The following is a 26,071-nucleotide window of genomic DNA, read 5'->3' as shown; positions in this document are numbered from 1 at the left end:
TCACCCCCCCCCCCCCTTTTAGATTTACCTCCCCTCTCGAATTTCTTTGCTTTCATTTTATTTTATTAATATGGACTGAATATCAGTCTGCATAGAGATGGATACACCCACACTACACATTGTCACACAAACTAAACTGAATAATCCCTTTGTCTATTTTGTTAATGTCTGTTGTCTCATCTTCTATGTTATGTCCTTTGACCTGTGAATGTGTTATTATTCATGTTGCAATAACATAAATAAATAAATAAACATTTTTGGGGCTCCTCTGAGCCATATTTCAGCAGTTGTTATTTTTGGCTTAACAGCTACTCTGACAGAGCGCCTGGTATTGTAGGCGGGCACCATGCCATTTAACCACAACTTCCTTAGTTTGATTCCGACCACAAAACCAAAATGCAAATAAACATCAGAACAGCTTCAACTGGCTGAATATCTGAGCACTGGCTGTGGTGCAGGATGCATTAGTAATATTTGTCTTGTGTTTTTAGTAACAGTTGTCATAGTTTTACTAGTTTACTATAAATATGAAACATCATTTGAATTTTGCAATTTATAGAATAAGAGTGATGAAGGGTACCTCCCACAGTGCAGGCACAGCCACTGCTGCATCTAAAACCTTCTGGAGGTGGCTGATCTGTGGGTAGAGAGAGCACATACATACAGTTTCATTTCAAAACACATGACCAAGCTATCTTTCTATAATGTATTTTGGGTGCTGAGCAGTCTACCACACTTATCACATTTGAATAAGAGGAAGTTTCTGGTGCATGTCCACTCACCAAGTTGAAGCCCAGCAGATTCTGAAGCAGGCTGTTCCACAGCTGAGGGTCGTACACCTGGTACTCCAAGCACAGGTCTGCCACCAACCGCACTGCCTGCAACAGAAATGCACATTTCAGTTTGTGTGCTGTCTGTAGCTTTTCTAGTGAAGCTAAAATGAAGTAACAAGCTAGAAGAGTTTGAATGTTTTTAGTCAGAAAGTACCTGTGGCTCATGGCTGTGGTTCTTCCACAGCCCTTTAACCAAGCCCTCTTTGGGACTATTAAGGAAAGACTGCACCGTATAGGGGATATTCAGCGCCTCCAGTTGAGAGACAAAGATGTAGCACTTCAGGTAATATCTGCAATACAGAAACATTGAGGATTAGAAAGCTTCCTGGATTAGATTCAGTCCATACTGTTACTGTTCAACTGGTTTCATGGCCTTTTACTGGATTTTGGCTCTGGGGATCTGCAACCGAGCCTCGAGAGTGGCCGCATCAGCAAGGCGAACTAGACAGAGCAGAGCTCGAGTTCGATGGCAGAAGGTCAGACGAGGTCCAGAAGTGCTGAGGGGCTGCAGGAGGAAATCCAAAAAAAAAAAAACCAGACACACATTGGCCACTTTGTCTGGACACCTTGTCCAATTCTGACTCGCTGCAATTCATTACTCACCCAGGTTTCAGCAGACAAAACTGGGCTTAGAAGACGAACAGCGTCATCCATGGGGCAGGCCTGGAGCATGTACACCACCCTGAGTCCATCAAAGAAACACAATAAACCCACACATTTTGGGGTTGGAAGTCCTTGTCCAGTCATTGTGGATGTAGCAACATGCAAAAGTGACAGTGATGTCTCTACCTCATTAAGTCTGGGTCCCCCTCAATGTTGCTGACACATTCATGATTACCAATATCCTTTTTTTGAGAAAAAATGCTTCATTAAAACGTCTACACACATGGACTTGTTTCACCAATTAGATAAAACACAAAGTAAGCAGATTAAAAGGAAATTAAGAGAAACTGATTTGTGGACACTAAGTTAGCTGATAAACCTTGGCCATGGCTGGGCCTGTTTTGCAGATCCATTTTTCCAGCATCATGTTACGGATTTTCAGAAGATCCACATTGTTGATTGTGGCTATTTCCTTAACCACAGTGTGTATGTCTGAGACAGAGACAAAGGATTTGATTAAAAAGACACCACACTGTTGCAGACTTGTTCCCAATCACAGCGTGACAAACAATTCAATCATAAAATGTGAGGCATGACAGTGGAGCCTTAATGAGGAGGAAAAGATTTATATCTGACTGAAACATTTCAGTGCAACAGAAAGCATTACAAAGCACAATGGATAATATGACACACTTTAAGAATGGACCTGGAATCTGAGCTCATAAGAAAACAAAGCTGGTCCATTGTGTAGCTAAGGATATAAGAGCTGTTGTATTTACTGTAACTGTCCAGTTGATAGGGATTGTCTTGTGCTTGTTGCTAGCCCAGCAGCTTCGCATATGACAAGTCAAACATGATCTGTTTTGTGCTTTAAGCTTATAAAATTTATAAAGTCCGCACTGTGCAAGTGTCAAAGTGCTCCTGCTTTCTTTTGCAAGTTTGCCACCCACAAAACAAAATTGGTCTTATAGTGGATTATTTATTTAGTTGAGCTTCTAAAGCTACAGGCTGTGCTCACCAGGATAAGCGTGACCTCCCAAGTCGCTGTAGCACTGCTCCACACTGCTGTGCTCGTACAGGGCCACTATGAGCCTAGCTGGCAGCCCGATCAGTTTCAAATGTTCCGGGCTGTTCAGCTTGCTGGAAATCAAGGTGTTCTCAGTAGCTGAGCGCTGGAACTGTAGCTTCAGCTTGGACAGAAAGGTCTCCCCTCTGACACGCTCTGCCTCCTGCATGGGATCAGAGTGGAGCAGACTAAAACCAGTGAATGTATGAAAAACTGGATAGAGATATGAAACATTTTAAGTTTGATACAGTATATTTCTGCAGGTGAAAACCACAGATACTAACCTCAAGGTTTGGATCTTTTAGCCATGCCTCTCCAAGAGTCAAACAGAACCCAAGTGACTGAGTCTTCTCCAGGCCTGTAGAGAGCAGGCAACAATTCAGTGCATACGTATGTAGCATTCAATGTAGTGCAGTGCAAGTATGCAACCTGCAGGACAGACCTGGTGGCAGCTCCTGGGTGATCTTGTGGGCCGTGGCAGCAGCCCACTGTGGGCTCTGGATGCACTGGATGTATGTCATCATGGTCTTGGCCACCTTGAAAGTCTCCTTATTGTAGCCACGACCCTGAGCCCTTTTCCTCTGCTCTAAGAGCAGAGGTTTCATCTTTTTCTCAAACACATGATTTACTGCTGACATGTATAACTTGTCAAGGCTCACCTGGAAACAGACAGGAAAGTTTAAATAACCTGTTACACTTTATGAATAAACTGATAAATCTATCATATGTGATTATGCAGAAGGTCTCCTCACTGAGTTCAGGAGCTAAACACAGAAAAAGCTCTTACTTTCTCAAGTCTTAACACATCCCATTAATTCCTAATATTGAAATATCTAAAATAAAAATATAAATTTTGTCAACTGACATTTCATAAAGATGTCCTAGATGGCAAACACAGCTATAAGTGTTTAACGTTTCATCTATCACCAACCTGAGAAACTCAGCTAGTCTCAAATACAGCTGGTTAAAAATATAAGAAATGGTGATAGGACCGTAAATGAGTTAATAGTAATTCCTTCCCATTGGATTATGCCTGATATCAACAGGTAACCAGTGCCACACTTACCCCTCTTTTTCCAGGACATTTTCAGTGACATAAGCACATCAGATGGGGTTCATACACTAAACTAACAAGTTCTTCTATTTAGAAGTTGCCTTTAAAACACAAAGTACTGTGCAGTTCAGATGTTTAAGTTCTTGTCCATCACACAGCACCATCAGGGAGTCATCTGATTGGTACTAAATTCGTTCCATGGCATGACAACAAGCCAAAAAAAGGGCCAGACATACAGAACCACCTTCAGAGACCAGAAGGACAAGGAGTACTACAGCCGATGGTCTTGTCCCAACGAAGCCCTGATCTCAACATCACAAACTCTGTCCCCTTTGCCAGTACTGCTATAAATGTCCATGTTTCCTAGATGAATGGGAACCCTGAGTGCTTATCTAATAAAATCAAAGCAATATGTGTTTGCCCACAAGAACACTGAAGAATGAAAATAAGAAAACAACCTCGCCTAACTCACAGACAATTTTCCAGTAATGTTTGCTCTGCATCAGCAGGTGGAAGGGCAGCCTACTCTTGGACAAGGGGTTTGGCAGCAAGCCGTTTTCCAAAAGATACGTGTTCTCCATGTCTGATGGAGGAGAGACTCGCTTGTATGACTTCAGGTGCTGAAGGAGGCCCATTGCCTGTGGGTTAAAAGACATTGATGCAAGTCTGTGGATACTTTTTGAAGACAATGGACTCCTTACTGTTAAATGTGAAAAGGCATATTTTACCTGACTAACAGAAAAGCTGGTCACATTCTCATCTGCAACCTGTATGATCTTCAGCACTACTTCAATCCTCTCATAGTTATAAGGACTGAGCTGTATGATAAAGGCAATTTGCAGGACAGGTGAGGAGCCAAACTTACATTTTAGAAACTCCAAAATAATTTAATTCTACAACAGCTGTGGTGTAGGGACTTGACATCTGTTTGCTCTTTAATGAAATTATATCAGTGATGCAGGTAAAAAATTCAAGTGACCACTCCCCCAGTGCTCAAACCTTGAACAGGGCAGCACAGAGACTGCCGGTGAGCTCACTCGTGCTGTGTAACATCGGGATAACCTGCAGGACTCGTTCCAGTGCGTCTGCATGACACAGAGGCTGCACCTCTCCCTGCCCTGTACCTGGGTCACCTGCGCCGTCCTCCTCCTCCTGGAGCAGGAGCAAGGTGGTAATGTACTGGTTGATCATGTGGTCACAGTCTAGACCAAAGGTGCTGCAAGTGGACATAAAGGGCAACTTTTAGCACAGACATGACTGGATGCACCAGATTAAAGAATCTGACACTGCAGCGTGAGCAGCTGACCCGCAGTACTGAAGGATAATGTCAGGGGTGATCCTCCTGTTCTTCACCAGAACAGGGATCAGGCTACTCTTCATCTCAGGCCGCTGACGGAACACTGGCTGGATCGATATCTGCGGCAGAGCAGGGGTACACATTATATGTCAAGTCATGCAAAAGAGAGAATAACACAAGATGTAAAACATCCATTCTGATCCAGATACCCTGGAACGCTGGACTTTAAGTGCTGCAGTACCTCTAATTTCCCGAGCTTGATGCCCCACTCAGCATCAGTGATGACAGAGAGAAACTTCTCTTGCTCCTCTGCCTCCTCATATAAGCAGCAGAGATCAGCCCCAATCCTGGCAACAGACTGAAATAATCAAGACACAGTCACTGATAAGATTTAGTGAACATAACAAGAATAGAGATATGCACATACACATGTATTTGTCTATAATACAGTATGTTTTCCCCCCAATTACTAAATGTTTGGTCATCAAACATCATTGGTCACAATCACTAAAGTTGGTATGCACAGTTTAAGACCTTTTGTGGGTCCTAAACTACCCTGGAACACTGGACTTTATGTCCTGAAGGATAATAATATAATATGTGAATATAAAATACCTTTTACAATTTACAATTTCAAAAAGTCCAACTAGGTGAGGAAAAACTGTCCCACAAAATTTGTCAACCTAATTTGTTTAAATACACTGATAGCTTTACACTGCATAATAACCGTTTCCCAGTATTTACTCGCTTGGCTGGCTTCTCATTAATTTCCATAATTAAAATAATAAAAGGTTTGACATTAAAGTAAAGAAAAACAGAGATCATACTACCCACCAAGATTTTGTCATAATTTTGCCAGGTGTTGTCAATAACCTTCCACAGTATTTTGAAGACTTCTGCTTTGGAGAGGAGTGTACAGAGTGCAATAGCCAAATCACAATCTACAACCCTCCAGTTGAACACCTACAGGTGTTAGAAACAACAGAGAAACAATTATTTTAAATGCAGAAAAATAAACACTAAAAAGCAGTAAATCTGCTACTACGCTCTCATGCATTGACTGGGCAGACCCACCTTGTTCAGAAGGGCCACAGCCACAGCATTCAGAGAAGATGTAGTTGTCTTTCGGAGCTCACTCAAGCATTTATTGTACATCTTAAGCGCTTGGGCATCATAAAGCTGAGAGACAAACATTACAAACACAATATAATTTACTTAGTCTTACTGGCAAGTAGCTGAAGCTGTAGTAACAATTGCTCTGCTCCAGAAATACATATAGCATCGATAGCACCACTGGATATGTTGCAGTCATACCTGGATGCCTAGCTTTATGTCCATTACGTTAGAGGTGACGTGCTGCAAGCAGCTGCAGTACGAGTTGACCAGCACTCTGAGGGCTAGCTCCAGCTGACTGCACTCCTGTAACATCTGCAACATGTTGGACAGGGGTCCCAGGAGGGGCCGCATGTAGTTTGAACCTGCATTTGGGCCAGGCAAGCCACAAGGTAAATTTTCAAAATTACAACAAGAGAAAAAACTAGAATTACTGCTTTGTGGTTGTATGCCTCCGCCAACTGGTCAAATTCACAGGAATGGGACATACATGAGGATACAGTGACCTCTGACCACCAAAATCTAATCAGTTCATCCTTGAGTACAAGTGGACACTTATCGCTAGTGTGGAGGCATTAAAAAAAAAAAAGGCACATATTTCCTTAAATACCTACCATCTTCAAATGAGCAGTGAGACAGACAGGAACAGTCCAGTGGATAGAGTTTAGTATCTGCAGGAAAAGGAATAAAATAGCACGTCAGCTAAAAAAAAACAGTTGGCTCTGTACACTGCCTGTGGTGATAAAACTGTAAATATGCATTAGATAGATGATAAATTTGAGCATCTTCTTACCCTGAGGAATAGGCAGCAGACAGTTGGTAATTTCATACTGGACGGGAAGCACAGACACTGGGTCCAGAACAATGCAATCTTCATTAAAAACATCATGAAAACTCCACTGAGAATATGGATCTTTTTCTGCTTCCAGGTTCAAATCCTGTGAACACAATGAAAATACTTCATTTAATACTGCAAATGTAACTTTGTAATTAATTAGATGTAATTTTATTAAAGTTTTTCTTGCATAATTATTAATTAGACATATTTATAGGAAATATTTATTTTAAATGATTTATATTACACACAAGGTATTTCAGTGAATTTGTATAAACCCTTGCTTGAAAATTATGCCTAAATCCTCTTAAGAAATTTAACCTGGTAGATTCCTAGTCACTAATTTGCAAGATATGATATCTGATTCACATTTGCAAACAATAAATGCATCAAATAAAACTAGATCAAAATAAATAAAATGAAAACCATAAGGTACTGACCTTGGCTATGAAGCCATAGTTGTCTGATAACTGACACTGATGATAGACGTCCATAGCTGTCCGTGTGCACTTGCACAGCTCCAGACAGTCCAGGAGCAGATCTGTAAAAGTTACTGTCCTTTGGGAATTTGCAATTTACAAATTATTTCGAGCATCAGAGAGCAGCCAGGGTAGCTCAGAGCTCAGACGTCTCACACAAAAATCATCTCAAATGAACAATTTCAGTGTAGATGCTATTTTAGACTAACAAAGTCTTTCACTGTCTGGTGTTCTAAAGGCAGAGTATTCATTTTTCCCCAAAAGAGATCAAACATATCCAATCTAAAAAGTAAGTTATAATGATTCACATAACAGCTATTTTCACCAATATAAAATGTTGTTGGACATCACTGATGTTTATATGCATCCTTTACCTGAGTGGCACACTGTGATGGCCTGGCAGGCCAGATTATGAATGACTGCTGGCAAGTCCATGTCATCAGGGAGCACCATGGGCACATCTGCCTCCAGCATCTGGCATAATGTCTTGGCAGCAGTGAACAGCACCTTCCCTGTGCTGGTGTTATAGTGGTGTTCATACAGCTCACTGAAGACAGATGAAGGAAAATAACAAAATAAACTGTTTCAGTATAAACACACTGATGGGAAAAAAGTGCAAGCCCTATCAGTTTCCCACCCTGGGTTTATACAAAGCATCTACACATGCAAACCTGAGGATCTTGAGTGCCTTGTCCACTTTGCCCACTTTCAAAGCTCGCAGGGACAAGTCAGACCAGAGCTCCTGTTCGGTGCGCTGCAGCTGCCTTCCTAAACGACGCAAGCCAGCTTCTGTGGAGATAGTCTTGGTCTTGCCATCTGGATCATTAGCCACAATGGGAGTCATGGCAGTGTTCCCCTTAGATGAATGGCGGCCACGTGTGTTTTCATAGGCTGTGATGTGATGCTCCTGGATCTGTTTCCTGATGCTTGGATCTTCATAGTTAGATGGGGTGAAGAAAATATCAAAGTCCTCCTGCAGAAACCGACACAAAGGCTGCAGGTTAAAAACTAAATCTAAACATAAACATAAATGTTCTGAAAATGAAGCTCACCTGTAGATGGGCGATCGCCTTGAACATGGCGAGGTTACTCTCACACTCCATGCTTTTAAGAGCATCACCTGCAGAGGACATGAAGCCTGGTATCATTCTTGGATGTTGAGATGCACATTTATAAGATATATTTCCCTAACTTTGACTTTAAGCTGTTTAAACAATCTATAGGTAAATCCCAATTCCCTTATTTTAATTGTTCTTCTGTCCTCGCTCAACCCAGAAGTTGTTCCAGTCTGCCATGAAGAAGGATCTCCCAAAGGTCTTATTTCTGCTCCGAGGGGGGAGGACCAAAGAACGAGGAGGCTGCCTAGAGGAGCTATAACCAAGGATACACAAGTGCATCCTTCAAAGTCTGTTATAGATTGACACGCCCTTTATCAGAAATGAGTTTATGATTGGATGATTCACATGAAGGATTAGATGTCTCATGTCAGTTGCAGTTTGTCCTTGCATCATTTCCTTGCCTCTTATATAGGTGGAACTAAGAAGGAAACATGTGGAGTGAGATCATTTCCTTGCCTCTTATATAGGTGGGACTAAGAAGGAAACATGGATAGTTAGTGGAATTGGGATTCACCATATGTCTGCCAATTTCTTATGCCCCTATACCACGCTACAGCTTTCATGTTTTAGAAGTAAGTGAAGCGAATACATACTTTTTTGGATTATGTGCAGGTATTTCAGAACCTCCACCACCACCTGAGCTATGACCATCTGGTGCTTCTTGTGCTACAAAAGAAAGGCAGAGAGAAAGTTCAGATGTACAAAATTCCAGAATGAACATAATTCTACTTTTTATACTCAGAACTTGAGGTAGTGATTGATTAACATGCACATATTACCTGTTACATTTCATGTAAGGTCTTCTATCAACCACAACTGCATTGTATGTGTCGTATAACTAAATAATCATGGCCTAGTGCATCAGATCAGCTCTTTGTGTGGAAGCAGAGCTGCACTGCCACTCACTGCTCAGAAAGAACAAACTTCTGGTTTTCCAAAAACAGTAATAATGTAAAAATAATTTTAAAATACAACTACATATGATTTTAGTAGTCTTTAAATAACATCCACAACACTGAGCCTTGACAGCATTCTAAACAGGTCATCTTCCCTCTCATCACCTCCTCAGATATGTGGACTTTGTCCTCCAGCTGCAGCCTAGCCCAGGATGTGAGGCGCTCAACCACACGCTCAGCTTCTGAAGAGGACAGCTTCTTCAGGACAGTCATGCATTCCTCAGTCTGAAAGCAGAATGAAAGGCTTTATACCAACATCCCAAGGGTGTATAAAAATACACTACATTTAAATGTGGTGATTTCATATTTCCACATAGATCAGCATACCTTGCCTTGGCCTATAAGCTGGATGAGATACAAGTAATTTATCTGCAAGGTTGGAAGTTTGTATGCCTCAGCTAAAGTCAGGGAGTCGTCTAAAGACATTGGTAAATCTTGCTTCAGGATGTATCTAATCAGCGTCTGGGGGAGATATAGAAGAATCAGAGTTTACAGGCAGGCACAACAGAAGCCATGTGGTACAGAATTAAACATATAAACTTACCATAACTTGAGTGCTGTTGGAGAGGTTGAAATTGCGGATCCCATAGCCCCTGAGAAGTTTCCTTATCTCCATGAGACGGTAGCTCTCCTTTAAAAGCTCTTGTCTGAAGAATAAATCAGGCAGAAGAAAATCTAATAGATGCTGCTAATGTGTTATATTAACAAGAACCATTTCAAGGTGAGGACAACATAAACATACTTTGGCCCATCCATCTCTAGGTACTGCTGAACTAGATTTTCCACCACATTACTCCAGGGCACTACAGCTTTCTGCATGATCTCCAGAACAGCATCCACCATCAACTGGCAGGAAATACAATAATGTGAGATTTCACAACAGCATCTTATTGAGCAGCTTTTCTGCTGCTGTTATGGCTCATTTTCACACAGACACCTGTGCTCATATACCTTAAGCATCTTGTAAACTGTGTGTAAGCAAAAAGGGTGTTACAAAGCTTACATCAGTATCTGTCATGCAACCCAGCACAGCCACTGCTTTGGCTTCCCATTCTGTGAAAAGTGTAGTGGTCTGAGAACTGCACCGCTCCAGCAGATCCTAGTCAAGATCAGGTTGAAAGGAGACATAAAGGAATCATCAGGCTTTAGGAGAATTAAATGCAAGCCTCCAGGGGGCCTGGCTGTGGCAGAGGTTTACCTTGATGTACTGCAGGAGCAGCTCATCCAAAGGAATCTGATGCTCATCAGCATATGGCAGAACGCTGTTTTGCACAGTGGCAGTGATCAGTTCTGGAGCTGGCACGTTGTCCAGCATAAAGAACGCAACACTCCGTACGCTTCCCTTTTAAATTAACAAAAGAGAAAAACAATTAAAATATGAACAATGCAAGAACCACTCAGAAGCACCTGAAAAAATACACAAATTGTTTGATCTAATTTAGTCATCTACTGACACTGTGAGACACATAAGTATTACCTAAGTTTCTGCATAACTCTGAATGTTTTTATTTTGGTCACTTCTTGTACGTTCTGCAAAAAATATGTAACCCTATACAGTTTACTGTAACCTACATAAGATTTTTTGAAGCTCAAGTGCAATTGGAATACATCACAAATAATTAAAGACAAACCTTCTCAAAGACTGAAAGTGAAAGCCTGCAGTTGTATTTACAGTGGAGGTCCAGCAGCTGACGGAGGTTGGAGACCAGGGATTTCAGTTTTTCTACTTCTTCTGCACCATAATTATCACCCTTTAAAAACATCAATAAAAGACACTGTATCTTTCAAGAACTGCATAACGTGATGATAATTAAGCTACATTTTATCTCCATAAATAGATCATCACTGTGAGGACTCAGACACTCATTCATACCCAACAGGGTAAAATGTGGCTAACTTACAGATTTCATCCATGTCCATAAAGAGGGCAGTCCAAGCACTGCCAGGTCTAAGCCATTCTGGGGCCAGTCACTCTGGAAAAAACAATATTACACTCATATCATTGGTTCAACTATAGAGCCTCTGTGCTTGCTATTGTTGTGCTGTTCATCTGACCTGTTGCTTCTAATATTAATTCAGTTTTTACCTTTTTTGTTAGCTCGAGATTCCTTGCCCTCTGCTCCAACCACCTTGCCAAGATTTTCTATGAGCAAATAAAGACAGAATCTTTACTATTAAAAACATGAAAGAGGACAGTATCTTGTGCATGAGAATGTACTGTACCTGCCCTTTTGGGAGTATTCTCCTGACAAAAGGAACAAAAACTGTCCTAAACCAAGGACAGAGGTCTTGGGACGACAGGTCCTCTGGGATGGCACCGAGCACAGCTTCAAGCTTGTTCTCATCGAATTCTGCTGCAATCTGTCCCTGTCACAAAAGCCAGCAGCAAACAACATCACAAACTGACACCAACACTACAGTATTTCTCACACAATGTTTACTTTGTCTGGTCATTTTCAGTCAAGTCATGGTTGATTTTATGTGTTAGTATGAACTGTCAAAATTTCCTTTAATAGTTGACAAAATAATTTAAGGAATTAATGCTGAATAATCTACAATGATCATGAGAAACTTTGTGCATTTATTCTGATGAACGCATGAAGCTGTTCCGATTCAAGCACTTGTTACCTCATATCTGAGCCAAAGGAGCTGTGCACCCTTCAAGTTTCCTTCTCTCAGGTGGGTCAGAATCTCTCCTAAATTGTCGGTGCAGTTCAGAAACTCAATCCAGGCAATGCCACTATGGAGGACAGAGTAATATACTAAAATCACACAGTACAGTACAAAATATACATCCCACACTATAAGACATTTACTGTAAAACACAAAAATCAAGTATTGGCCTCTGAGACTTTGAATTTACTTGAAATCTTCCAGGCTGTGAAGGCTGCAGAATGTTGCTAGCCTGGCCAAGGCCTCCTGGATCTGTAAAGATGAGTATCGTGCAGCAGCATGGTTCAGCATCTTTTCCGCTGTCTCAAAGGTTGGCCATGGAGCCTTGAGGCAGTATTCCACTACATACTGTTCATCCTGGGCAATGCAAAAAATAACCTCTAATTTGTTATGACTAACTCAAATGGTGATAATTCATCAACAATAGTGCAAAAAATAACCTCTAATTTGTTATGGTGATAATTCATCAACAATAAACTGAGATTAGACTAAATACTGTACAAAAACCCATCACTACACTCACCGTGAGTTTCATCAGGTTGGTCTTTGCCTCATCCACGAGTTCAGACCACACATCCTGTCCATAGCCACCCACCGATGCAGAAGCCAGCTGCTCCAGCACAAAGTCGAGCTTCACCTTGTAAACAAGCTGAACAAAATGGGACTATTAGTTGTGTACAGCACCAATTAGAGTGGTAAATTACCACTAGCTGCACTCCCATTCTAAAGTAAAAATACTAGTCTTTTTACTTTAAAATCTTACTTTTATGGTTAAATGCTAAATATATTTTATTCCATTGCATAATAAGGCCAAAAGAGAAAAAGAAAACTGTAGCCTACAACAGTGTCATGCATTACACATGAACACACACTTACTTCTAAATCCAGCTCGAATGTGATGGCAAACTTCTCAGCCTCTTCAAACATGTGTTTGTGAAGTAGTCTGCTAAGTCTGGGAACATTGAAAAATCCAGTAGTCAAATCATACTGACATCCTGTAGACCACAGTTGCACAAATTCATGTTGAAATGTATACAGTACAATTAAAATTAGCCACCGGTTCTCTGGCAGAGCCTCTGTGAAGCATCTGACAACAACAGCAGACACAGGCTCTCCACGACTATTTGACAAAGAAAGAAAGAAAAAAAAAAACATCACTTAACATTTCGCATTCACCTCAACACTCAGGTATAGCTTAGCAGTAAACATACAAACATATCATACCTTTCAGGGTTCTCACAAATGCCCTCGACTATATAAATTGTGTCCTAAAATCAGAGGATAAAACAACTGACTTAACTGTGTTGAATGATTAACACCTAGAAATACCAGATGCAAAATAAAGATAATTTAATGTGTGTTGACACTTTACCATGTTTATTTTTGTCTGAACAAGACAGGAGACTGAGGAGACATCTAGAGAGTAGCAAACTGTCATAGAGGGCAGAAATCGGATTTGCAGTGAACTGATCTGAAAAATGAAATACCAGTACATTGAGTTCAGAACAGGACTTGAGATGATCATCTATTAGAGTTTCATCAGAAGGTACTGCTACCTGGCTGCTGTCCTGCTTTGTCAGTGTGATCATCTTCATGCTGCCCCTGTCTTGGCTGTAATATACAGCTTTATTCATTTAATCAACATCGCTGAAAGGAGATATCACTTTAAATTTACAAATGAAATACTTTATAAAATGCTGATACATACGCAACCATGGAGGCAGAGCCACATTCTGTGGTGAGTTCAAAGTCATGAACAGAAAGATCTGTCCAACAGTGAACCATGACAAGGAAATGCAGGTCCCAAAGACTCAGGGCATCCTGAGACAGAGAGAGGACACAAAGAAACCCACATGTAAAATTTAACAACATGGACGGATATATCAAACAGGTGTACATGACACCACTGAACTCACCTCGGTGTCAAGAATATACAGGAGGTTCTCCACCACCACCATCTTCCTGACACCTTTGAAATACACAAATGTGACACAACTCTCACAATGTATTTGAAATCATTTTAATGTACTTATTTTGCAGCTGTTTCTTTTACCCAGTACTGTGTGTTTTATTGTATTTTTTTCTTGAGAATGTCCAAAATACAGAACCCATACATAAACAAGTATGATACTAAGTTCAGCACTGATGTGCAGACACTGAATATCAAGCAAGAGCTCACCTGGGATTAAGCTGTTGTCAACAGAGTGAGCAAGGGACATCTTGGCCTTATGAGGGTCCATCATCCAGTGAGTCACAACATTTTCTTTCTCCCCCTATGAAGTAATAATGTTGCAATAAATCAAGAAGTACAACTTGCTTCACTGCTTTATATTAGGAGTAATCACCATTTATATAAAGGTTTTATTTACAAAATATATTTGAAGCTTAATTTAAATGGCTTAAAATTTATCTTGAAAACATGTTTTTGCCTACCAGAGAGACTCTTTTGAGAAACAGAGCTGAGTTTTTAAAGAGCGAATCAGCAATAAATAAACACAGCAAATACACTGCTGGTGATTTAATCATTAAGCACTGTAACAATGAGAACGAAACGCAGAGAAATGAGACATGCAACAGCATGGTGTGAATATGGCCTAAAATAAAATGAGCTGTAAATATGTGAAGTAACAGGGTCCATAAGTAGAGTTAATTTGTCATTTAAATGGGTTATCATTCACATCACTAATGTGTCATTACTACAGCTTGCAAATAAAACTGTTAGTGAGCATTTAGACTGAGTTTGAAAGATCTGAGGGGTCTGAGAGGGCTACTTTTTAATAACTTTTACACTCAGTCTGAATGCCTGCTTATAATTTCTCTTACAGGTACTGACCCCAATCATCAAGTGCATTTCATGGCCCAGACTGAACATCACTGCAGTACTGCAGCCCTCATCATGGTGATCCTTGGTGGAGCAGAAGTCTATCTTGATGAGAGACTGGAGCTAAATTAAGGAAAAGTGTGATTATGCTGCAGTTGCTCAAAACCTTTTTGCTTGCTATACCATGAAAAGAAGATTGCCTTAACTTGCCTCTTTCAAAGCTCCCACATCGTCAATTTTCTTAATGGCTGGTATGGCAACAGGAAAAGGAACGTTTAACTTTGTCAAAAAGTAATTCCAACAAAACCTGTTGTACATGATATTTGGATACCTGTCTCAATCTTTGCCAAAGCGAGGTTTGTAATGTGGAAAAAACCATCCTTTATGAGAAGGAACACATGGTACATCCCTGTCAACAAGAAACATTCAGAATTCAGCCATTCTACACATTTGTTGGTCATTAACAGATTCTTCTCACAATCATATAGAAATGTTACCTAGGGACGCCTTGTCCTCTTCTAGGATGAGATAGCGATATGTTTTCTTATCTCCACTGGATGAATTCTCTACCAAAGCCTACAAGCCCAGAAATTATTCAAAATTTTAATCAGGATTACTACAACTGCGGCATCATCTAAAGCTGAGTATTAATCCTCAAGTGACGTAGGTGAAATCAAACAGGTTACAATATAATAATGTAAGGTCAGAGACAGAGCAGTCATATTTAAAGTAACCCAACTCCAGTAGATATAAAAAAACACACTCATACTCTGGTGAGAAGGATTCTCTTGTGTGGAACATAGATCAAATGAAGGTTTCCATTTCTTTCGCAGACTACCAAAAACTTTCCTTCCATACACACATCAATGGCATCCACATCAGTTTCTGAAAAACAAATGTTGGTATTAATGTAGAGAAATGACTGCGACAGGTCAAACCTGCTGGCAATACCTGATGAAGTCTGACATGCAAGTGAATCTTTACACTATCTTCAAACTGATTTTGTTTGAAGATTGACTCTACAGTCAGCTTTAACACATAGAAGCAGTGGGCATCAGTCACCATTAAATTCTTGGATCTGACGATTTGTTAAGGCACAGCAACACAGTACAACAGCATGGAGATATAAGGGGCACATTGAATGGAGTTTAATACCAAAGTGAAGAAGCAGCAGGATGGTCTGATAATTCTGGTCAAAGAGGATAACAGTCTTGTCAGCAACAACAATGCTCCAGTTTGAACCACTGGAGGAGGAGAGATGGGGATCCGTCCTCACCTGGAAGAACCAGCAGTTCCACACAATCACTGATCAGTGCTAACATTAATTTAAATGCAGAAGTGGAAAGAGCAATATTCTTTCACTACAGTTCCTGCATATGTGTGTGTACCATTGTAAATACACATGGAACAACATTTTCGAGTTTGTGTAAGTTAATGTTATTGCAAATATTTACATTCATTACCTCACTGGCATTGGAGATTTTGACCAGTGTATCCACCTGATACAGGCCGCTACCATATTCCTCGCTTGGCCCACTGCCTAAACGGAGAGTGCTTGAATCCTCGTTGGTCAGAAGTTCAGCGTCGCTCCACATTGCCATTTCGTGGAGCTACATGTTGCATGGAGAAAATTTGAGCTTTTATTTTGATGTGAAAATGTTTCAGTGAATCGTTTACTTGAAATGCGATACATTAGCTAAAAAACCTAACGTTATTCAGTTGCGCTTTAGTTAACATTATCCTAATGTTATAATGACGCTAATGGTAACAGTTTAAAAACAACAAAAACTACGATAAACTATTAATATCTACGAACAATGGCAGGTTGCAAATAAGTAGACACAGCTGATAATAACTCACCACTCTAGTGAAATAACGTTAACCAGAGAGTTATAACCCACAGAGTCCACATATCGTAACCCAACACTACTAGCTTGAATTTGGCGGGTTGCTCAAAGCTAACAAAGTAAATATAGCGACATTTCCTGAGTTTTGCCTTACAGATTGAACCTCCCTCTTGGGCTATGTATGAATTCTGCCTCCTTTGTAAGTATGGCCAGAAGTAAACCACAGACAACACATGACCTTTAATGTTTTACTCCTGTAATCTGAATCTGACCTATTAAATTGATGGGGGTTGTTTCTGTTCTACATGGCCCGAGAGTAAGTGCTACCTGACAGGCCTAATTCAGGGGGTAAAATTGTGTATATAGCCATACCGAGGGGCGGGGCATTGCAGGATTGTCTGGAGAGTCTTGTGGTGTTGCCAGGTTGGATACCAGTCAGTCTACTGTCTACATTTACGGCAGCTTAAGTTTTAGGACGATTTTGCTTTTTTTTCACCAGTAATTATTTCTTTTCAAAATAATAAATCAATAATAATAGATATAAGGACGCAGGGTTTTATTATAATTCTACATATTTGCTGTACCCCTGCTTCTTGGTTGGCTGCTTCGATTTGGTTTAACAACTGCAAATTCCCTGAATCTCGGAGATTTACGAAGTAAAACCTGGCACCCCAGATCGAATTGCTGGGCTTGAAAACGACTGTTAGAAGCTAGCTACCTCACCGTGGTCGTTTTCACGAGGAACAAACAACTGCGTTAAATATATATAGTCTGCTACGGAATTATGTCAGTAAGTACTATTGCATGAATATAATCAAGACATGCACGAATGTACCAACATATAAATAACATTGCTATAAGTGTACAATTCTATTCAAAATATTTTTCTTAAAGATGGCGGCTAGCGCTAGCTAGCTTAGCAACCTAGCTATATAATTGTTCCCTGATGTAAGTATGAACAACGAACCAGGGATGTAGCTAATCGAGATAGCATGTTAGCTAACCGACAAATAACCGGGGTAAGCCTTTCTAAGAAATCATGACTCATTTTAATGCACTGGATGGCGCATTTCGAATTAATGTAGCTAAGAAAATGACCACAAATAAACACCAGGCGAAGCTATATAACACAGCAATGACCTGTGAGATAATATTAGCAAATGTTAGACATTATTTATTTTAACCTAAACTGGAGCTAAGTTAGTGCAACCAACACCACATTTCATCATAGCCACTGGTCCATTATTAACCAAATTCTACCAAATCTTTACCATGCAGAAGGAACTCTGTTGATTAAACAAGTATTAAAGAACGTACCGTGAATACTTTGGATATAGGATGTTGAGTGAATTGAAAAGTGCTGAGCATCACAAGGCTGTGCCAGAAGCAACAAAACCTGAATGTGTAATATGAAAAGTCAGCCATTTATTCATAAAGAGAATATGCAAACATATTAAGATGGTCTGTATAGAACTACAGCCCATCCTTTCTCAAACCAAGTTTATTTTTGTGTGAACCTCGTTTGCATCAAGTATTTTTGCAAAGTGACATAGGTAATAAGCCTAGGCTTGCTAAGAAATTCATTTAATGACATTAAAGTGCGTGTTCTAAATTGTACTGTTAAACAAAATTTGTTATTTAAAAGTTGTCCACTACATTGGTGCTTTAATATCATTGTAAATCTCAGTTATATTTGAAGATTTTCTTAGGGGCTATAAATATAAAGAAATAGTCCGCACTGCCTTTGGAAACATATCTTTACAACTACAACATCTCTATTTGAGCATACTGCAGTGCACTAAGTGGCTACTGATGGTTTTTCTCATATCCATTTGTTTCAGACAAGTGACACAGACTCTGTTGACTTGATGAGAACAGGCTCTCCAGTTCATCACAGAAAAAAACACAGCATGGAGTCATCCAGAAGCTCCAAACACCATCATTCACGGTCAAGGTCACGTTCCAGGGATCGAAAACGTTAGTATTCAGCAACAGTACTCAGGCACTGCTGAAATGCTGGAAGAATTAAGGCCACATTATGAAATGTGTTCTCAGTCATGAGATTTATCACTTGAAAGTTTGGGCAGAAGATAGTCACCCACTGATTTCACCATGTAAATCAGATTATACTAATATTGGTGAGGCGGCTGAGGTCCCTTGGTTAACTTTTTTTTCCCCATTAACATGTTACAGTATGATAACATATTACTACAATTACAGGGCAAAGTGCACACTAAAAGTCTAGGTTTATTTTTCGCACAGGAAAGACTTCAATTCTTAACAGAAATTACTTTAGAATCTGAGATATAAATTCATAAAATACTATATACGGTAGCTTTACTGTGTGTTTGTCTGGATGTGCTCTCTCCAACCTTTTTTCTTATGAGTTTGCTGAAAAGGTCATTTTAACAAATGATTATTGTTCAGCACTGTGCTTTCTGTTGTTTTCAGGTGACAGAAAATACAGGCGGAGTCGCAGTAGGAGCAAAGAGGTAATTAATAAATTAATTTCTATGATTAGAAACACATATGATGTGATTTTTGAAGGCCTTAAGTTATAGTGCTTGTTAGTTTTAGGTTGAGGTGAGTATGTTTTATTAGGTTTAATATGTTACAATAACCAAATGTTAAGAACAAAAGAAATAGATGGAGATGGGTTTTACTCACATGGGAAGGGTCCTTTTTTACCCTCCCTATGCTGACATGTCTCAAAGGAAGCTTTCATCCTTGGATATCTGTCATTATTTATAACCATATTAAATGGTTGCAGAGTAGATTTTTTTCCTTTATTTTTTTGTTAAATCCTGTGTGTAGATCACATGATAACATTTCTACAATAAATCATACTCAGCGTGCTAATGCACGAAGAGACTGAACAGAAGACCCTGCTGACATAGCAAAATAATATGTCTACTACTGGGACAGGTAACTATCTGCCATTCAAACTCCTATTTGTCTCATTCTCTTGGTAGAAAAATTGGGATTAACTCTTGCATCTTTTGCAGCTAGGGATGGGCATAATTAATCTAATTTATCTTTGAATTGATCGATATGGAATCTCATAGCCTATGTAATTATGCGGCTTTGCCTGTCAGACTAATTTGTCTTTATAAACTGTAATGACTACTGTCCAAACTACGATCACATGAGATAAACATGGTGTGGCTCTGCTTTAAGATAATTTGGCACACAGCATATCCAAATTTAACTTGAAAAAACACATTGTTGAAATTTGTTTTTATTTTAGAAAGTATATTCATGGTTTTTTACATTAATCTACCATTGTCTGTTGTATTGATTCTGTAAGTAGAGACGCTGTAAAAATTATGTTGGATGCCCATCCCTACTTCCACCTTTCAGTGGGTTCAAGTTCAAAGCCATTAGGTAACACTGTTTCTGACCTTTTTCCCTCAGAACCAGATGTTACGGTTTGCATGCACACTGTTCAAGATGTCTGGTACCAAACATTCTAGTTTGATGAATTCTTCCAGTTATGTTGATCTTAGTACAGTCAAATTTTTCCATAGCACAGAAACGCCCACACTTTCACTCGTGCTGAGAATGACATTCTGTGTATGTTATGAAAGTGGATTTGACACCATAAGGTTTTTTCAACTTGTCAAAATTGATTACATACCTTCTGCTGTAAGCCGTTGTACTAACTCTTTTTGTTGCACTATTTTCCTGAAAGAGACAACTTCTTCTTAAAACAGGCACGAAAGAGGGACTCTGAGAAGCCATCAAAATCGCATAGAAAAACAGATGAGCAGCAAGAGCAGGAGAGGCTTTCAGCAGAGAATGGAGAAGAGCGATCCAGACGCAAAGACAGGAGACCCTCCAAGGGACGGAGCTTGTCCAGGTCACACTCACGAGAGAGGTTAGTCAGTATACTTCTTAAAGAAATATATTGAGCACATCTACCTTGTTTATGGCAGTTGAGAAATGTTATCAAGGTTCTGGCATAGGTTCTGGGCTTGATGTTGCTTTGGTTAGGAAATGATTCTTGTTTGGATAAGTAATGCATGAGGAAAACCTTGCAAATAAATTGATAATTAATATTGTAGAACTTCTGGTCTCACTACACACCACTCAACACTTTTAATATGCAGTAGATCACCTAAACCTTATTCAAGGATAAAATATGCAGTAGATCACCTAAACCTTATTCAAGGATAAAATAAACATTTTGATTCATATTTGTAATATCTTTGATTCATATTGATGGATCTTGTTACTTTCAGGAGGCATCATAGCAGAAGTCGGGACAAACGGCGATCGCGATCACGCAGCCGGGACAGGAAGAAGAAGGCTAGGTCTCGCTCAGGTTCAAGGGGAAAACAACGTCATCACAGCAAGAGTCGCAGTAAGAGCAGGTGGGCTTAGTTAAAATAAGAGCGTTTCTTGTGGTGATGAAGTGTTTCGAACGTTTGTCTTCCATGTTTGCCGTTATACATGTTACTAACAGTATGTTCATTGAATTATTTTGGTTGTTTCACAAGGGAGCGAAAGAAAAGGAGTGAGAAAGTGCGCAGAAAGAGTCGAAGCAGGTCTGTTACTCCACTTACCTTCCGGGGCCGAAACACAGCTATGGATGCACAAGAGGCCCTGGCCAGAAGGCAAGGCAACAGCTTATAGGGCACTTACACTATAGATGGCTGTTCTCTGATCTGGCTGATTCTGGACAGTGTTAGTAGTTCTTATTGCATCTGAGTAATTGTGGCTACAAAGCTTTTGTTGTTATTCTGACAGTCCTAATCAAGTTTTAGACATTAATATACAGTAGGTGGAAGCCAAGCAGATATTATGGAATCAAACAAAAAGCATGTGTCTAAGGTTCACCGTCAGCCCTAACAATCCATCCAGTCAGTACATTAATTCTTGAAGTTATTCAGATGAACGTTTCAGACCACTGGTTTTGGCTGTAATTCAGACTTCTCATCTATGTTGCACTTGTCAGATGGCATTGTTGTTCATAATTGGACATGGATTTGGTGGGAAACAAAGGAAAAATGTTGTTGTGGTTTACTGGTAGTCTAGGTGCCTAAGACACTGGCCATGTAATTTTACCATCCACAGTTTCAGTCTGGCCAAAGTCTCTGTTGCATGTTGCCCCCTCCTCTCTCTCCTGTCACTCCCATCATTTATTGATTTTCAATTTGTTATCATCCCTTGTTAATTAAGGGAAAATGCTCAAATCTTATTTCAATTAGGGTTGGTCAGTAATATGTTACTTTTGTATTCAGGGGTATTTAAAATAGGAACAGTATTCTTTTAATAACATTCATGAAAAAAAATTCTTCTGTGTAATCCGTGCTGTTCTATAACAAATGCCTGAAGAGTGTGTGTTGATGTACAGTAGCAGCAGCACCACTGCCTGTGTTTGAAGATGCTATAAAAGTAATGACAGAACTCCTGTAAATGATGTAACCCTAATTTATCAAATAAAGAACCTTCCAAAAAAAAAAAAAAAACCTCACAAATTAGATGCTCTCATACTGGTGCGACACATGACAACCTCCTATAGAGAATGTGAAGTCGATGTGACGCCATGTTGAATGATGGATAACTGCGCCAGTTGGAATGACCACGCTCATTATGTGTCATGCATAGATTCATATGTTAATTTAAAAAAATAAATACTATCCCATACAGCTACATACAGTAGCGGATACTTCAACTACATCCAAACATCCACTTTGGTGTTGAGTCTGAGCATAGAGAGGACAGAAACGGATTCATCTGCAGCGTCTGTGTTCTCCGCCTACAGCCGATAGCTAGAGTTAGCTCCCGAACCTAGAGCTGAGATTAGGGTGCGGAGTCATTTTTCAGTCTGTCCCTCTTGTCGATGGTATCTCTAGGTCTGCTACGAGTTAGCTACAGTCAGCTAGGGTTATAAATTCTGATTTACCGCAGTAAATGTTTAGATATCACATTAAAGTAAAATATAAACGATTTGAGCAGCTATTTAGCCAAACAAAACAAGAATGTATGCAGGTAAATACAGCACCTCCCTACAAAATTATATGTAGCGATAAAAACAGCGCCAGTAGGCAGAATGGGGTATAATTTGGACGAAGGTTTAAAGGTGTCAGAAACTGGATACCACCTAACCCTAATTTCAGTGTGATTGGCCATGTAAAGTTGATGGCTTTAACATATTATGTTATTTTATTTTTAGTTATAGGTTGCTGAATTTCACACATTATTACTTCTAGGTACATTGGTGTTTTTTTCAATCAGTTGAGTAAAATGATCTTCACTCCTTTTCTTTCCAGACTGGAGAGAGCCAAAAAACTACAGGAGCAGAAGGAGAAGGAATTGTTGGAGAAACAACAGCAGCAGCAGCAGGAGATAGCTGCAGGTGAGAAATTCTTATAGTGTCTGGTTTTAGAACTATGATCATTTGAGTGAGGAATCATTTATTTATGCTAGTCTGTTTATTTCATTTCCAGTGGCTGGGCCCGCCCACCGCCCAGCCGCTGCTTCAAACCCTGCCCTCAATGTGGCAGCCCTCCTGGCCTCTGGAACTCAGGTCACACCTCAGATTGCCATGGCGGCACAGATGGCAGCCCTTCAAGCAAAGACACTGGCAGAGACTGGTATTGCAGTGCCCAGTTACTATAACCCATCTGCTGTAAACCCCATGAAGTTTGCAGAGCAGGAGAAAAAGAGAAAAATGCTATGGCAGGGAAAGAAGGACGGGGTAAGATTTGATTCTGCTGTTATTTCTTATTTATCCCCGGTGCTGTGCAGGCCTAGCTTTTTATCACTTTGTCTAAATGGGTTCCTAAAATGCCTATCCTAGAGAGCTATATTTTGATGTATAATATTTGTGTATATTTATTATGACAAAATGCTCATCATGTATGTTTGTAACTTTTAAGGACAAGTCACAGACAGCTGAGCTGTGGGAGAAGCTGAACTTTGGAAATAAGGGCCAAAATCTTAAATTTCGCAAACTAATGGGTATTAAAGTAAGTATAACTATATTAGTTACTTTACTCAGAGATGCAGTATGTTAGATTTATTGAACACCTAGCGGTGAGATTGCAGATTGCAACGTTCAGCAGAGCTCTCATATGTTGTTTTGAACAGCCCTCGCAAACATCTCACAGCTATTACTGTAAATATAGGACAAATGGCGAACTCTGAAAACAAGTGTAGCTGACTTGACCAACCAAAAGCTAACCGTGGCTCACTTGACTGCAATGGGCTACCGAGCACAGGCCATGCTCTAGCTAAAGCTGTCAAACAGAAACCTGCATTTAGGTTAACTTTACTTGTTAGGCTAAACTGTCTGTTTTCTGCTGGACTGGTAATGTTGGCTTCATACTGGAAACATTTGTCCCTCAAGGATATCTGTGAAAATCCAAACCAGTGTTTATCCTTGTCTTCTGCTGTCTCCTTTCTTTTTGTCTTTGCTTCTTTGATGATGGGGATTCACACTGTCTTCCTTTTTCTTGTGTTAAAGTATAACTGTGATCCTTCAATTCTTCAAATTGTAGTTAAACTCACAACAATGTTTCCTCTTGTTTCGAACAATACTACTTTTTCATCTTCCACGCTGCTACTTCAACATAAAGACATGAAATTCACACTTTAGAGCCAGTGTGTGGTTTGTCTGTTCTGAGCTACTGTATAAAAACATGGTGGCCTCCATGATCGAGGATCTGCTCCTATCTAGATATATAAGGCTCATTCCTAACTAAAGAAAATGCAACTGTTCTCATTTTCTGGTGATTACACATTAACATAATTAAAGCCCATTTCTGCTAAAAAAAAAAAAAAAAAAAAATAGAAAAATCCTTCTGAATCTTAGACACTGCTCCTTTAACCAAAGTGAGTTTGTTTGTTCAGTTAAATCTTCAGTCTTAACTATTAGCTTTTCAACCTATAACTTCTCAGTGTTAAGTTGAATTTGCTGTGTTTACAGGGAGATGATGATGCTGAAGCTTCCAAACCACTTAATGATGAAGGCATAAAGACTCTTCAGAAGCAGGAGGAGATGTTTAGGAACCTCGACGTTCAGTATGAGATGGCTCGCTCTCAGACGCACACCCAGAGGGGAATGGGCCTTGGCTTCTCTTCCTCATTCTCACGTGGAATGGATTCTATCTAGTGCCAAACCTTGACTGTCACTTTCACTCATCTGAACATACAGGACTGTCGGTTCATTGCTAGCCCTCAAGCTTGCATGGATGTTGCTCTGAATCTGTAATTTATCTATAGATAATCATCTCACATATTGGAGTGTTGTAATGTAAATAATGAAATGCTGAGTTTGTCTCAGTGTTTATTAATCTGTACATCTTTGGAAAAGGAGGCACCAGTGACTGGATGATGCTGGTTACAATTAGGTATTTGTTTTGAAATATTATGGTAGCTTTTTTAAACAAAACTAAAATATATTGATATGTGATTGAGCATAAACTGAATATAAAGTGCTTCAAGTAAACACTTATCACATCCATTTAGCAAAAGGCATTTGAAGTTAGTGTAGCATTATCAGAATCCCTTAGTTTAATTTCTCCTGACTGGAAAAAAACAACTGTGGAGTGTAATACATATTGTCTTCAGGATTGCCATAGATAGAGATGGATGTCGGGAGTAATCACATTTCAGATGTTCTTCAAATAAATTAGTTTTGTGTTGAATATTCATACATCATTGTATGTAATTTTTTATTTTATGCGATATGTGCGCAGGTCACAATATTTTGGTTCAAATACAGTTTTGTGAGGGCTGGGCATTAAAGATTAGAATATCAAAATAACTGACGGATTATTTTGCAAAACTGTACTGAAATTTGTTGTCAAGTTCAGTGAGCCTTTATTGTTAAACAGTCCATCCTACAAAGTGAAATATCATATACATTGTCACTGTGGGTTCATCATATTGAATTGTCACCCAGGCCTAGTTGTTAAAAAACCTGATAAATAGTTTGTAAAGCACAAAATAGACTGTCCAAAAGCTGAAAGAACTGCATATACAAAATACACAATTATTACAATACTAGAAGTTGTTGCATTAAATTGCAGGTCTCTTTCTGTTGATACTGAAATCCACTCTCATTTACATATAAGACTGGAGTAAAGCACATGAGCCACACCCGTAATTAGGTTGTGGTTGGCAAACTCTAGGATAAGGAGCAGGATTGGGTATTCACTGTGTCTCTTTTCCTGAGTGGACTCCTCACTTAAACCCATCCAGTGAAGCAGCAGTGTTTGCATAGCTTCTGGGAACAGCTCTGTGGCTAATTCCTCCGCAGGCGGCAAGTTGCTTATTTGCTCAATATGTTGAACTTTAAAGCTCTCCACTCTTTGGCTGATGCTGCTGTTTGCTGCGTGAAATTGCTGGCCAAGCCAGCGTCCTATGC

General features: G+C 39.7%; 3 protein-coding genes across 3 annotated transcripts in view; 1 reads left to right on the top strand and 2 right to left on the bottom strand.

The window, feature by feature from the left end:
* The window catches only part of kntc1 (kinetochore associated 1), a 22,408-nt gene extending 5,371 nt beyond the window's left edge, over positions 1 to 17,037 (bottom strand). Inside the window, exons 1-55 of the mRNA XM_020602415.1 lie at positions 16,709 to 17,037; positions 16,312 to 16,458; positions 16,004 to 16,124; positions 15,618 to 15,733; positions 15,346 to 15,424; positions 15,180 to 15,257; positions 15,059 to 15,096; positions 14,861 to 14,971; positions 14,207 to 14,300; positions 13,944 to 13,996; positions 13,736 to 13,848; positions 13,584 to 13,638; positions 13,400 to 13,498; positions 13,252 to 13,295; positions 13,085 to 13,147; positions 12,904 to 12,979; positions 12,551 to 12,676; positions 12,218 to 12,384; positions 11,983 to 12,094; positions 11,578 to 11,721; positions 11,441 to 11,497; positions 11,256 to 11,327; positions 10,986 to 11,105; positions 10,553 to 10,696; positions 10,358 to 10,453; positions 10,097 to 10,200; positions 9,899 to 10,001; positions 9,682 to 9,816; positions 9,460 to 9,579; positions 8,992 to 9,064; positions 8,333 to 8,400; positions 7,952 to 8,253; positions 7,655 to 7,827; positions 7,242 to 7,342; positions 6,760 to 6,904; positions 6,581 to 6,637; positions 6,168 to 6,331; positions 5,928 to 6,032; positions 5,688 to 5,816; positions 5,095 to 5,211; positions 4,863 to 4,972; positions 4,556 to 4,772; positions 4,285 to 4,374; positions 4,029 to 4,194; positions 3,200 to 3,266; positions 2,945 to 3,156; positions 2,787 to 2,860; positions 2,455 to 2,665; positions 1,816 to 1,928; positions 1,623 to 1,678; positions 1,437 to 1,515; positions 1,214 to 1,338; positions 988 to 1,123; positions 783 to 878; positions 581 to 637 (exon numbers count right to left, since the gene is read on the bottom strand). Coding sequence (XP_020458071.1) covers positions 581 to 637; positions 783 to 878; positions 988 to 1,123; positions 1,214 to 1,338; positions 1,437 to 1,515; positions 1,623 to 1,678; positions 1,816 to 1,928; positions 2,455 to 2,665; positions 2,787 to 2,860; positions 2,945 to 3,156; positions 3,200 to 3,266; positions 4,029 to 4,194; positions 4,285 to 4,374; positions 4,556 to 4,772; positions 4,863 to 4,972; positions 5,095 to 5,211; positions 5,688 to 5,816; positions 5,928 to 6,032; positions 6,168 to 6,331; positions 6,581 to 6,637; positions 6,760 to 6,904; positions 7,242 to 7,342; positions 7,655 to 7,827; positions 7,952 to 8,253; positions 8,333 to 8,400; positions 8,992 to 9,064; positions 9,460 to 9,579; positions 9,682 to 9,816; positions 9,899 to 10,001; positions 10,097 to 10,200; positions 10,358 to 10,453; positions 10,553 to 10,696; positions 10,986 to 11,105; positions 11,256 to 11,327; positions 11,441 to 11,497; positions 11,578 to 11,721; positions 11,983 to 12,094; positions 12,218 to 12,384; positions 12,551 to 12,676; positions 12,904 to 12,979; positions 13,085 to 13,147; positions 13,252 to 13,295; positions 13,400 to 13,498; positions 13,584 to 13,638; positions 13,736 to 13,848; positions 13,944 to 13,996; positions 14,207 to 14,300; positions 14,861 to 14,971; positions 15,059 to 15,096; positions 15,180 to 15,257; positions 15,346 to 15,424; positions 15,618 to 15,733; positions 16,004 to 16,124; positions 16,312 to 16,449 — 6,021 coding nt within the window. The 5' untranslated portion in view covers positions 16,450 to 16,458; positions 16,709 to 17,037. The remainder of the gene's footprint in view (positions 1 to 580; positions 638 to 782; positions 879 to 987; positions 1,124 to 1,213; positions 1,339 to 1,436; positions 1,516 to 1,622; positions 1,679 to 1,815; positions 1,929 to 2,454; positions 2,666 to 2,786; positions 2,861 to 2,944; positions 3,157 to 3,199; positions 3,267 to 4,028; positions 4,195 to 4,284; positions 4,375 to 4,555; positions 4,773 to 4,862; positions 4,973 to 5,094; positions 5,212 to 5,687; positions 5,817 to 5,927; positions 6,033 to 6,167; positions 6,332 to 6,580; positions 6,638 to 6,759; positions 6,905 to 7,241; positions 7,343 to 7,654; positions 7,828 to 7,951; positions 8,254 to 8,332; positions 8,401 to 8,991; positions 9,065 to 9,459; positions 9,580 to 9,681; positions 9,817 to 9,898; positions 10,002 to 10,096; positions 10,201 to 10,357; positions 10,454 to 10,552; positions 10,697 to 10,985; positions 11,106 to 11,255; positions 11,328 to 11,440; positions 11,498 to 11,577; positions 11,722 to 11,982; positions 12,095 to 12,217; positions 12,385 to 12,550; positions 12,677 to 12,903; positions 12,980 to 13,084; positions 13,148 to 13,251; positions 13,296 to 13,399; positions 13,499 to 13,583; positions 13,639 to 13,735; positions 13,849 to 13,943; positions 13,997 to 14,206; positions 14,301 to 14,860; positions 14,972 to 15,058; positions 15,097 to 15,179; positions 15,258 to 15,345; positions 15,425 to 15,617; positions 15,734 to 16,003; positions 16,125 to 16,311; positions 16,459 to 16,708) is intronic.
* Positions 17,038 to 17,122: 85 nt separating this feature from the next.
* rsrc2 (arginine/serine-rich coiled-coil 2) lies at positions 17,123 to 25,429 on the top strand. The gene is made up of 10 exons (XM_020602391.1): positions 17,123 to 17,485; positions 18,537 to 18,672; positions 19,147 to 19,187; positions 20,409 to 20,572; positions 20,937 to 21,068; positions 21,195 to 21,311; positions 22,971 to 23,056; positions 23,148 to 23,398; positions 23,580 to 23,669; positions 24,629 to 25,429. Exons 1-10 carry the CDS (start codon positions 17,480 to 17,482, stop codon positions 24,812 to 24,814), a joined length of 1,209 nt encoding a protein of 402 aa, XP_020458047.1. The 5' UTR covers positions 17,123 to 17,479; the 3' UTR covers positions 24,815 to 25,429.
* A 132-nt stretch (positions 25,430 to 25,561) lies between these two features.
* Positions 25,562 to 26,071, bottom strand: part of LOC109961523 (uncharacterized) — a 2,939-nt gene continuing 2,429 nt past the window's right edge. The window contains 1 exon segment of the mRNA XM_020602389.1: positions 25,562 to 26,071. This exon segment is cut by the window's right edge and continues 48 nt beyond it. Coding sequence (XP_020458045.1) covers positions 25,764 to 26,071 — 308 coding nt within the window. The 3' untranslated portion in view covers positions 25,562 to 25,763.

Source organism: Monopterus albus, unplaced genomic scaffold, assembly GCF_001952655.1.
Source record: "Monopterus albus unplaced genomic scaffold, M_albus_1.0 scaffold56.1, whole genome shotgun sequence".
NCBI classification, from domain to species: domain Eukaryota; kingdom Metazoa; phylum Chordata; class Actinopteri; order Synbranchiformes; family Synbranchidae; genus Monopterus; species Monopterus albus.
The sequence above is the reverse complement of the archived record's forward strand: the minus strand, read 5'-3'. Positions and strand labels throughout refer to the sequence as shown.

Bases quoted from the DNA above. Each gene is read 5' to 3' on its own strand.
- rsrc2 (XM_020602391.1), top strand. The intron at 18,673-19,146 runs GTTAGTATTCAG...TGTTGTTTTCAG, and splicing joins ACGTTCCAGGGATCGAAAAC to GTGACAGAAAATACAGGCGG. The intron at 21,312-22,970 runs GCAAGGCAACAG...TTTTCTTTCCAG, and splicing joins CAAGAGGCCCTGGCCAGAAG to ACTGGAGAGAGCCAAAAAAC.